The 13,077-nt window shown below is 40.1% G+C and overlaps 1 protein-coding gene across 2 annotated transcripts in view; it reads right to left on the bottom strand.

Annotated features, from left to right (window-relative positions):
- Nucleotides 1–13,077, bottom strand: part of ADGRA1 (adhesion G protein-coupled receptor A1) — an 847,935-nt gene that overhangs the window by 159,782 nt on the left and 675,076 nt on the right. For both annotated transcript variants that reach the window (XM_077258539.1, XM_077258540.1), the window contains one exon: nucleotides 172–295. In XM_077258539.1, coding sequence (XP_077114654.1) covers nucleotides 172–295 — 124 coding nt within the window. The remainder of the gene's footprint in view (nucleotides 1–171; nucleotides 296–13,077) is intronic.

The following is a 13,077-nucleotide window of genomic DNA, read 5'->3' as shown; positions in this document are numbered from 1 at the left end:
TGTTGTAACATGACATTTAAAGGTGATTATTCACTTTAAAGTGCTTTTAGGGTAAAGTGACCAATATAAGTCCAATCCTGTTCAGAACTGTACAATGTTTACTCCCATCCCGTACATCACTTAGTCTACGATTCAACAATTCTGACAGACAAAACTGCGTTCATTACTTACAGACTGGCATATTATGGGGTAACCCGTCCGATTGATTCCTCCAGCAAACACAGCAAAAGTGAGCGCAGTGTGGAAACAGAAATTAAGTAGCATATGCCATCCTTTTCTGCTGATCCGGATGGTGCTGCAGAAGAAAACAGAGACAGATTAAGTGTGGGCACATAATATGAACGCAGACTTAATTATAAAAATAGTTTACACTTTGTTTGGATATAGAGGGATGACAAGCTGCGATCATAATGCCAGAAACAATGAAAGATTTAACCAGTTATGTCTAACACGCGGATGTCTAATGCGAGTAAAATACATGGTTCACATATGTAACTTTGATCTTACAACCCTGGGGCACAAAATGAAAGGTGTCTTTTGAATTCTTCCTTTTCATATACGGTACTTTACCTACCATGTCATGGCACAGAGATAAACATAGGGCATCCTACTGTATGTACTGACACTGGGAAGATATTAACCATCAGCATAGGGCATCCTATGTACTGACACAGAGATACTGTTATCACATAACATAAATCATAGGGAAAAACAAACATTTTAAGAAATTTATTATTAGCTTTACATTTGGCAAAATCTTAGTTCAATATTAGGACCAACCAATATTCCTATAACCAAAGAGTGTTTGCGTGAATAAGAGAGATGCAACTAAGTATCACAAGATAAACCAAAAGAAAAATAATGCCGCAAAATACCTCACAAATATATCCTCTTGATTAAATATAAAATAACTAATTTGTTAAAAAACAGAGTAGATCAAGGGAGGGCTAACAGCGAACCTCCCAAAGCTACAAACAGTATATAGTTAGTGCGCCCACATGCTTATTGTAGTGGCTAACATATACATCAGATAGAAGAGTATAAGAGGCAAACTTACATAGTAATAATGTGGAACCCTACTAAGTGTTTCACCCAGCTTCATCAGGGGGGCATTGTTTCCTATACTCTTGTATCTGAAGTACAGTATATGTTAACATTTGGAAATGTACTACAATAGATATAAGGGCATGCTAATTATATACTATTTACAGCTTTGGGAGGTTTGATGTTAGCCCTCCATTGAGCTACTCTGTTTTTAAACAAAAAGTTGATATAATTGTGAGATATTTTGTAGCACAATCTTTCTTTTGGTTTATCTGTTAAATCTAAGAGCAAGCCTCATATTCAGAACTTTTGTCCATTTTTGCTCTTCTCTTATTGCTTTTAAAGAGTGACAAAAACAGTTTTGTGCAAATGGTAAGTGCCACAAACAGCCTGGCATATTTAATATAATATATGGATAAAAGTGCTGAAAATTTTAAAGCAAATCTATGTTCATAGGAACTGTACAGTCGTGGCCAAAGGAGTAAGACAAACACAATTTTGGCTTTCATAAAGTTTGCTGATTTAATATTTTTAGATCTTTAAGTACAATTATCAGCATTTCATAAGTTTTTAACCTTTTATTGATAAATAAATTGAGCTGAACCTTATTTTACAAAACTTTTGCACTTCACCATGGAAGCTGGATATTAGCTTTTGGGCCAAATCCTGAGTGATGACTTCCCAATATTGCCTAATCAGTGCTTGGAGTTTATCACAATGTTTGTGTTTTCTTTGACAACCTGCTTTTGAGCATCGACCACAGATTCTCAATGAGATTGAGATCTGGGGAGTTTCCTGGCCAGGGACTCAAAATTTCAGTGTTTTGTTCATTGAGCCACTTCATTATCCCCTTTGCCTTGTGACTTGCTCCTGGACCTTTGTGAGAAGTTTCTCTTGGAGGATGTTACAGTTATATTCCTGAACTACATCTCTGATGGCCTAGGATAGGTAACAGGTTACTGATCCCATTCATGGTGGCCTATGATATTGAACCAATTAATTCCAACACACCAGGTAGCGTAAATTGGTGAAGTGGTAATGAAACGGTCAATATTTTCAACTCTAGAAGTCTAAGTCAGTAGGGGTGTTAATGGTTATATTCTAGGTTTATAGTCATAAAGGGGTTGATTTCAACCTCCACAGTAGTCCACAGTCATTAGCAGTTAATGATCACATCTTTGGTGCTAAAAAATACTGAAGGGATTAGTGTCCCCATTACTGATGTACTAGGGCGTGTTAGGCGTTGGGATTTTCCTGCTGCACGAGATGGATCCCAGGCATTATCTGCTTCTGCGGTCTCCCATTCAGGTCCAGCCGCTGCGTTTGCTGCTCGGCACAGATGTTGGTCCCAGCATCCTTCTTAGGCCCGTGGTATATGTTTGTTTATTGCTGGCTCTCCAGTCAAGCCTATGGTAACCAATGATATTCAGGTGCAGCCTTGCGCTCTGGAGTCTAAGTCCAGAGATCACCTTACTGAGCATGTCCATGATGTCGCGGCTTCTCATTGGTGGTTGGATGTTAGCTGCTCTGATGATGTGGCAGCCCCAGATTGGCCCGCCGGCAATGTCTCGGCCGACTGGCCATAAGTGTTTGGGGTGGAGCTTAGCGTATAAAAGGCTCTTGGCGACGCACGTGGACGCGCTAGTGTCATTTATGCTTGGTGTGTGTGGGTGATTACGCTACCACTCTGTCTGCACATTTGTGTGTGTCTTTGCCCCGAGACTGTACACGTTGGCAGGCAGGTTGCACACTTATGCGGTTTTGTACACTTTGCTCAACACCTGAATTTCTAGTCTGCTACATCCTTAGGGTGCCAGTCAGGCACAGGTTCAGTAGTGTCAGGACTGGGGTAACTGGTCGCTTGACTTAGCATCTGTTTTGTACATGTGCGTGATTGGCACAGTTCAGTTACAGAGCAAGCACAACCCTTATGCTATACAGGGTATTGTATCTAGTGTCAAAGAGCTCTCTCTCTTGGCTCAGCATCTGCTTCATTTGTGTGTGCGGTTAGCACCGTTTAGGCTACTTTCACATTAGCATCATACGCCGCACGCCGCAATGCGACGTGGCGACATACCGATTCATACTGTGAAAGCGCCGCACAACGGGGGCAGCGGATGCAGTTTTTCAGCGCATCCGCTGCCCCATTGTGAGCTCCGGGAAGGAGGGGGTGGAGTTCCGGCCGCGCATGCGCGGTATGAAATGCTGGACACTGCGCACCAAAAAACGTTACATGCAACGTTTTTTTGTGCCGACGGTCCGATGCAACACGACGCAACCATCGCACGACGGTTGCGATGTGTGGCAATGCGTCGCTAATGTTAGTCTATGGAGAAAAAACGCATCCTGCAAGCAATTTTGCAGGATGCGTTTTTTCTCCAAAACGATGCATTGCGACGTGCGTCGTACGACGCTAGTGTGAAAGAGGCCTTAGTTGCAGAGCTAGCCCAATCCATGTGCTATTATCCCTGTGATGTTTCAGGGTATAGCACTTCCCATACTCGTGCCGTACCTCTTGGTGAAATAACTGAGCTTGGTACTCAGTGCTCCATTCACACTAAGTGGCGTTTTCTCAGTGTGTTCAAGGTAACGTTTGCTGTTGTGTTCCGTCATTATTCACCATAGCAGCAGGGTTCTTCTCTGCACGGTGGACTCTGCGTTGCGATTGCACTTTATTTTTATAGTTTGTTTAGTGCAATCCGCCAACCCTAACAGGGTGTACATCACAGATTTATATACTATTATATTATGTCCTTTGTAATTTTGGGTAGTCAGCTGCCGGCAGACTGGCATTCACTTCCCGGAAAAAACAGGTTCAGCAGCAATAGGATGTGAGAAAAGTGTGTTTGAGCCTAAAAATGTGGGGAAATGCAAATATGACCTTGAGCGTTGGATATTATTAATGCTTTGGCTGCAGCTCTGGAGATCATATGCATTAAAATTTTAACAATAGGATAATTTGTGCATTTTTTTTTTGCTGTCAGCAAACTACCAGTGAGTGCGAAATCGTAAACGTTCCTTTTCATGGCATCAACTAAACCTAATACACATCTAGAAAACTATTTATATGCTTACAAGAAAAAGAGCAAATTGCTACGTCTCCGTCTGACTCATGCACTGATAATCCGCTCTGTGCTATTGTTACGTTATTTGAAGGACCCTCTATTATCTGAAGACATTTTGTATCAGAGAGACATCCTTAACTCCTTAGGGGAACATAATTTCTCTAGCTATCTACCTAAATAGAAAAAATTAAGGGGGGAGCAGGAGTGCAGAGCTTCCCAAGCATAAACCAATCCTCCAATATACCTACACAAATCAAGGTAGCACTCCCAAAATGAACAATTTGAAAAATGTAACAGCCCAATAGTAACAGTGACGGCAACGCTTAGGTCCAATTGAGACTTGAGAAAGGCCCTCAATCGGACTGAAACGTTGCCGTCACTTTAGGCTATTAAATTTTTCAAATTTTCTATTTTGAGAGCATTAATTTTTGTACGTATCTATATATCTATGCTATCCCATTGCCTCTCACCATGCAGTCTATCCTTACAGATGTTTTGTTGTTATAAAGAGCTCACTGATGAAGCAAGGGTGAAACACGTGTTGGGGCGCTATGACCACATGCCAAACTAGCTTGTTTGAAATATAAGTGCTTATCTTTCATTTTTAGAACATTTGTTTTGCCACCAAGGCTCTAATTTGACTGATATAGACCAGTAATGTTTATATACTATTTGGAGTTTAAGGGTAAACAATACAGCTAGGGTGTGTATAAATTGATATCACATTTATATTTATTATATTTCATGCGGTCCTCCATTGGGTTACTCTGTTATTGTATGTATTTGATCTTTTAATCTTATGAGTTAAATAAACATTGTATAAGAGACGATATGCACCTATTTGGTGGTATTCTCAGTTTATAGGTGTGCCTTCAGTCACAAAAAATTTTTTTCTGATATTATTTTGCTCTCATGTGTTGGTAGTCACTACTATTTGTACCTAGAATTTACACATCTATTGTCTATCTACGTTGCTGAGCAATAAGGATAACAACGTTTTGAACTTTTGACTTTCAGGCTTCATATCTCACCATCCACTACAGCTTTGATCGTGAGACTACCATCATTTTAAAGACAATCATCTTCGCTATCTCATACATAAATTTGACTTTCAATTATTTAGCATATAATTAGTTATGCAGATTCTTGTCATGTCACTGCATTGTTACTGTTCTACTCTTGGTGGTAGAAAAAAAAATTTCTTCCTAAATACAACAAATTACAACCTGTTCTCACATTCTCTAAGAGCTCAGTGTATTATTAGGCTCGTTCCCAAACAAAAGGTCATTGGTTCGAATCAAGAATAAGCCATGAAGACTATTTCCCAAGAGAAGAGAAATAGCATCTTGCAGCTCATCAACAGCAGACTCCCGGCCAAGAAAATTGCCAAACTGCATCATGTGAGTGCCATGACAGTTGGAAGAAGACGAAATTCAGTCCATCCATCCATTCAGAAGCCAAGAGTTGGACGTCCAGGCAAAATATCGTAGTCAACAAGACAGCTCATCACAAGATCTATCCACGACAGTGGAGGTGGCTTGTATGCTTCATAATAGAGAGAACAAAGGCATCCATGCAAGCACCGTGTGAAGTATGCTATACAAGTCTGGAATGGTTGCCTGAAAAAGGTGAAGAAGCCTCATTTTCCTTATCATCATAAGAAGCATCGGCTCGAAATTGGAAAAAAGTAATAAAAGTGGACAGTAGAAGATTGGAAGCGGCTGATTTGGAGCAATGAGATGACAGTCAATAAGCTATGCTCTCATGGGTGCAAATGGGAAAACAAGTTCAGTGGAGGGAGCCTGATGATCAGAGCATCACAGCGGCATTCGACAGGCTTCCACATGGCAGTCGAGTCTGCCATGTCAGATCTCCATTGAAACCTAGCCTGTGGCTGTGCTTCACAGGAGATCGACAGATTTACAATAGACTACAATGCTATATTATTGCATAAGCGATCAAGTGATAGCAGCACCAAGTCCTCCAAGGAAACTATTTATTTAAACAAGTTAAAATCATTAAAATATATATATATTTTATTTTTATTTCTCTTGTCCTCAAAGAAAACAGTAAAAAAAAAAATGACATAGTTGATATTGCTGATAAAATATGAAAATATTTCTCATACTATAAACACAAAAAAATTGAAACCTCAGAATTTAAGTTTTTCAGTTGTCGCATTTACCTTCAAAAATGCAGTAAACAACAATATAAATGTTGTATGTACTGGCCCAAATCATACATCAGAAGTCTGAAGTATCATGTTACCAGGTAATTTTTTTTATCTCACAATGAATGCATTAAAAACTAAAACCAAAAAACAATTCACCACTCTTGGAATTTTTCTCACATTTATCCATACATTATATGTAAAATAAATTACCGGTATGTTATTTAAAAATGAAAATTTTTGTGCATAAAATTACATGACTTTGTTGGTTCTTGGAAGAATGGAAGAAAAAAAATAAATAAAGAGCAAAGGCTTCAAAACACCCTGATAAAGCAGCACCAATAGCTCTTATTTGAGTGCTGGCCTCTAGGTTTGTAACCAAAAACCTTCCGAACATTTAACCATAAAATTGGCAGCACTCCATGTGTCTCGGATTCACTGCTTTTTCAGGCTTTAAACAGCCTATTGATAGGGTGACTTCTATTTCCATAGTCGCTCCAATATTGAGATATTCCCTCTGTTCCTAGGTTCGGCTGCTCCACTACTGGTCTTGTGTTTAATGGTCTTATTTACTCCTAATTATTCTGGTCTTTACCAAGAAGCACAGCTGCTCACGGGATCCTCTGGGGTGTGTCTTTACACTGTAAGCACCGCCCCCTTGGGGTAAAGACCATCAAAATTTGCATTAAATAAAAAGGCTCATATCTCTGGAATTGAATGGAGAATTAAAAATGTAAATAGCATATTAAAGGGAGCAATGGGAATAAAATAGTATAGTACTTGTCCCCTTATGGGTTCTTGGGCAAGAGTTTGAATATTACTTCCATGTGCCATTCAGAAATGCAGTATTATATTTAGATCTCTCTATAGCTTAGATAATATATAACATTTGGATCAAATGTTTCTGAGCGCAGAGCTGCTGATGTCTGGCGGACAGCTTAACATCAGGATGAATATTCCAGCAAACTTTAATTCCCGCAACCTATAAAGGCCAAATCACATTCTCATCTGAGTTCTAGCAGTTTCTCGATTTTCCATTTAATTTAAGCATTTAACTGATGCACAGAAAAACTGGGTGATTATTATTATTTTCCGTTTCTCCGAGCTGAAGCTCTTCTCCCCAGTTCTTATCGTATGTACTCTAGCTAGTGATTTAGGGATTTTAAATTGGGGGATTTATGTAATACTACTGTGTGCAATGCACATATTGTAATGAGATTTTTAAATGGTTCCTCCAAGGGTCAACACTTTTCTGCTACAGTCGGCATAAAAAATTCTATTCATCGGTAAGAGGAAAAGAGGAAACAGAACTAAAGCAATGTTACCTTTATAATGTAAAGAGGGAGAAGTGTCTATTCATACAGAGCGAAACGTCTCCAATTGACCAGCTCATGGAGAAGACCACCTTGATTTAAGCTACTTATTTGTGACAGGTATACAATTTCTTACACTAATATATACTAATATATACTGATTGATATATATATATATATATATATATATATATATATATATATATATATATACATATACAGTACAGACCAAAAGTTTGGAAACACCTCGTTTAAAGATTTTTCTGTATTTTCATGACTATGAAAATTGTACATTCACACTGAAGGCATCAAATCTCTGAATTAACACATGTGGAATTATATACTTTCAAAAAAGTGTGAAACAACGGAAATTTTGTCTTATATTCCAGGTTCTTCAAAGTAGACATCTTTTGCTTTGATGACTGCTGTGCACACTCTTGGCATTCTCTTGATGAGTTTCAAGAGGTAGTCACCGGGAATGGTTTTCACTTCACAGGTGTGCCCTGTCAGGTTAAATAAGTGGGATTTCTTGCCTTATAAATGGTGTTGGGACCATCAGTTGTGTTGTGCAGAAGTCTGGTGGATACACAGCCGATAGTCCTACTAAATAGACTGTTAGAATTTGTGTTATGGAAGAAAAAAGCAGCTGAGTAAAGAAAAACGAGTGGCCATCATTACTTTAAAAAATGAAGGTCAGTCAGTCCGATAAATTGGGAAAACTTTGAAAGTGTCCCCAAGTGCAGTGGCAAAAATCATCAAGCGCTACAAAGAAACTGGCTCACATGAGGACTGCCCCAGGAAAGGAAGACCAAGAGTCACCTCTGCTTCTGAGGATAAGTTTATCTGAGTCACCAGCCTCAGAAATCGCAGGTTAACAGCAGCTCAGATTAGAGACCAGGTCAATGCCACACAGAGTTCTAGCAGCAGACACATCTCTACAACAACTGTTAAGTGGAGACTTTGTGCAGCAGGCCTTCATGGTAAAATAGCTGCTAGGAAACCACTGCTAAGGACAGGCAACAAGCAGAAGAGACTTGTTTGGGCTAAAGAACACAAGGAATGGACATTAGACCAGAGGAAATCTGTGCTGATGTGTCCAAATTTGAGATCTTTGGTTCCAACCATCGTGTCTTTGTGCAATGCAGAAAAGGTGAACGGATGGACTCTACATGCCTGGTTCCCACCGTGAAGCATGGAGGAGGAGGTGTGATGGTGTGGGGGGTGCTTTCCTGGTGACACTGTTGGGTATTTATTCAAAATTGAAGGCATACTGAACCAGCATGGCTACCACAGCATCTTGCAGCTGCATGCTATTCCATCCGGTTTGCGTTTAGTTGGACCATCATTTATTTTTCAACAGGACAATGACCCCAAACACACCTCCAGGCTGTGTAAGGGCTATTTGACCAAGGAGCAGAGTGATGGGGTGCTACACCAGATGACCTGGCCTCCACAGTCATCAGACCTGAAACCAATCGAGCCCCACTTTTCAGTTTTTGAATTTCCACAAAAATGTAAAATAACCAATAAATTTCGTTCAACTTCACAATTGTGTTCCACTTGTTGATTCTTCACCAAAAATTTACATTTGGTATCTTTATGTTTCAAGCATGATATGTGGGAAAAGGTTGAAAAGCTCCAGGGAGCCGAATACTTTTGCAAGGCACTGTATATATTCTCCAATGTTTCATGGAGCGGCATAGAGGTCACCTCGTTCTGGCTCTCATAGACTTGCATTGAGAACTTATGACAGCATCTGACTTCCGAACAGTCAGAAACTACTGTCACAAGATGGCACCGTGGGACCAGAACGGAGCCAAAAATGGTGAAGACGCTGGAGGGTGAGTGAATACCGGGTGCAAGGGACTTACATTTTGGTGCCACTCTAGCGTTGTTAAAAGAAGTTGGAGTGGTGCTTTAAATTGCAGTTTGGGCAGTTAATCTTAAAGGGGTTGCCCACCCTTCAGAACAATTGATTTTACTTAACTGTATTTAGGAATTTTTGCAATTGGATTCCATTAAATTGTTCTTCAGCCTCTGTGTTGAACTGTCTAATGCTGGCTGCAAAATGAGCTAAATGAGAATCCAGTCCTGAAAGTTTGATGGTGAGAACGTAATCTTTTATTTCTCTTTTTCAGAGCTCCTCTTTGCTGATTCATGTCGAAAGACCACATCAAAGTGCAGAAAAACAAAGTCTGTAAAAGCCAAACTGTGCAACATTTTCATTGATTCCCAACTGCAAAAACGTTCACAAAGGTGAACAATGATATTGTTGAATTTGGCTCTAATAGCAGCGAATGGAGCAAGCTCAAATTTTAGCGGAGGGAACCTGTCCAGTGTCTGCTCTGTGCTCCCATCGTCCCCTCATGATGTGACTGTAGGGTGGTGATAGGTTGTTATGGCATCTAGAGGGCCGGCAGAAGACCCCCATTCCTGCCATGTTGGTGCTGCTGTGACTTACAATACTCTGAAGCCCAGCACATGGCTGAGCTTCACAGCAGACCCAATACTATGGTATTGCAATACATAGAACAAACGTTCAATTGTTTGGTGTTTCAAGTCCCCTATAGGGACTAAAAAAGTATTGAAAAGTAAATACAACAAATTAAAAGCATAAAAATTTACATCACATTAAAAGAAAAACATTTAGATTTTTTATTAAAAATAAGCATATTTGATATTGCAGCGTTAGTAATAGTGAAAGTTGCTGTTTTTTGATCCCATTACATCTCACAAAATTGCAACAAAAATTAATCAAAATATTATATAAATCGCAAAAGGACACTGTAAAAAATGACAACTCGACACTCAAAAAGCTTGCCCTCACATAGTGCCATTGACACACAAATATAAAAATTATGGTTCTTGGAAAATGGTGACTTAAAAACAATTTTTGTTTACAAATTGACTTTTGAGATTTGAGAGCCTCAAATTTTCTATGCACACCTCTGAATGTAATCACTATATGATTATCTTACATGGAGTACCACGCTAAGTAATGAGATAAGTTTAATTGTTTTTGCATTCTGGACAAATATTTCTCTGCTGCCAAAGAATCCCGATGTATTCTGAATCACCTGGGCACTATATGACAGCACATGGTATAACATGGTAAAATGATGGTATGTATCTAAATGAAACTCAGTACTTTTACTCTACATAATGGTCTGCAACTATAAAAAAAGAAAAATCAAGATAATTTGTTTTTTAGGGGCAATCAGGCAACATACATATTCTAATGTAGTCAGATGTTAGAAGTCAGGCTGTCTGATTTTAAATCAGTGCAGAAAAAAAAAAACAAGCCGTTAATCAAACTGCAAATCACACTTTAATGGACGACCTAGCTACTCTACAGACTTGCTTTTCGGGACAGATTGTGTTCATCATCATGTCTAGAGTTTTAATTTCTTACTTGCAATTTAAATTGAGCCCAAGCCATCATTTGCCGGTTTAGAATTTTTTCCCCCCGTTTTTTCTACACGATGGTTCAGAAATGAATCTAAATCCGCACCTAAGATTCTCAGCACTTATGCACTGCAGAGTCGTTACAGTGTAACATCTCGGCATCCAGTTTCCATCAGTACTGGATAATTAGTACTAAACTACCTGTCTTGGTTTTAGTCTTGAAGGAACACTGCTGCTCCACCTAGAATCTACACGAGTGATTGAGATGGTCGCGGTCAGGTACATAGACTTTACCTCCTTAAAGGTTTTTGTTTCATTCATACTTAAATACATGTATTTTGGGTTAAAATTCATTTCTGCAATTGAGTTTCATTAACCATTTCGCCCCCGGGCAATTTTCTATTTTTGTTTTTTTGTTTTTTCTTTCCTTTCTTCCAAGAGCCATAACTTTTTCATTTTTGTGCAGGACAAGTTGTACTTTTGAACGGCACAATTGATTTTGCCACATAGTGTGCCGGAAAACGGACAAAAAATTCCAGCTGCGGTGAAATTGCAAAACAAAAGTGCAATTCCACAATTGTTTTTTGCTTTTATCTATCATGTCTAGCTCAGTTGTGTAAAAAAGTGTTTGTCCCCTTCCTGATTTTCTATTCTTTTTCATGCTTGTCACTAGGGTTGAGCGACTTTCATTTTTTTAAGATCGAGTAGGGTTTTGGGAAACCCGATTTTGTCCAGAGTCGAGTCGAGTGCAGTCGGCCGATTATCGCTAAAAGTCGGGGATCGACCGAAACACGAAACCCAATGCAAGTCAATGGGGAAGCATAGTCGGCAGTGAGTGGAGGCCAGGAAAACACCTACAGTGCCCATTTTAATGCCAAAAACATCCATTCTTGTTTCTGAAGCTTGCCAATCTTAATTAACTGTATAATAATAGTTGGGCATAGGGAATTGGGGGAAAGTTGTGGGGGGAGTAGGGCTGGCTCAAGTTTTTCGTGGGCCCAGGAAATGCGGACTACGTCACGGCGGTGTTGCAGGGAAAGGTAAGTATTTAAAAGTTGCAAGTGCTGTGATCCTGAGCAAGCAGGGGGGGCCCACTCGTTCGCATTGCCACTGGCACAGGGCCCCTCAAAGTACGGCGGTGTGTTTGCATGGCGGGGGCGCCTCCCACCAGCAGCGACACTTTTGCGTACTCTGAGGGGCCCTGTGCCAGTGACGTCGCCAACGAGTATGCCCCCCCACCTGATGAAGGAACCTGCACTTTCATCTGCACCTTCCTCTTTGTCCCTGTGTAAGGTGGTATAACATGCGGGAAGGGGAACCTTACTTTCAGCAGGGACAGATTCTGGCTGTGTAGAGTACAAGGGGAATGTAGTGGTCTAGGTCAATGTACCAGCAGACTCATTTAGCAGTGGCTGGGCAATGGGCAGGATGAGGAGGAAACAGATATAGGGCCAAAGAATAAAGTAGGCTACATGCAGTTCAAAATTGGTAACAGGACTAAACAGGCGGCATTGCTTTGTTCAGTGGAGTAGCAAACCCAAGAGCAGCAGACACTGTTTCAAGGGCCTAACCACACTAGTAGGCCAAATGCAGTTTAATATCTGATAGTATAGGGCGAAAGCCAGAATGTGGAAGCTCAGCTTTGTTCAGTTGAGGACAACACCAGGGAGGGGCAGACACCTTTAGTAGGCCGGAAAAGCCTATTGCATTTTTTAAAATGGTAATTTGGAGCAGAAGGTTGAAGCTCAGCTTTATTTAGTTGAGGGCAACACCAGGGAGGGGCAGAAGCCGTTAGTAGGCCCTAACCACCATTTTTTTTTTTTTTAAAACCACTTAATGAGAGCCGGAAGGTTGAAGCTCAGCTTTATTTAGTTGAGGACAACACCAGGGAGGGGCAGAAGCCGTTAGTAGGCCCTAACCACCATTTTTTTTTTTTTTAAAACCACATAATGAGAGCCGGAAGGTTGAAGCTCAGCTTTATTTAGTTGAGGACAACACCAGGGAGGGGCAGAAGCCGTTAGTAGGCCCTAACCACCATTTTTTTTTTAAAACCACTTAATGAGAGCCGGAAGGTTGAAGC

Source organism: Ranitomeya variabilis, chromosome 4 (genome assembly GCF_051348905.1).
Source record: "Ranitomeya variabilis isolate aRanVar5 chromosome 4, aRanVar5.hap1, whole genome shotgun sequence".
NCBI classification, from domain to species: Eukaryota; Metazoa; Chordata; class Amphibia; order Anura; family Dendrobatidae; genus Ranitomeya; species Ranitomeya variabilis.
The sequence above is the reverse complement of the archived record's forward strand: the minus strand, read 5'-3'. Positions and strand labels throughout refer to the sequence as shown.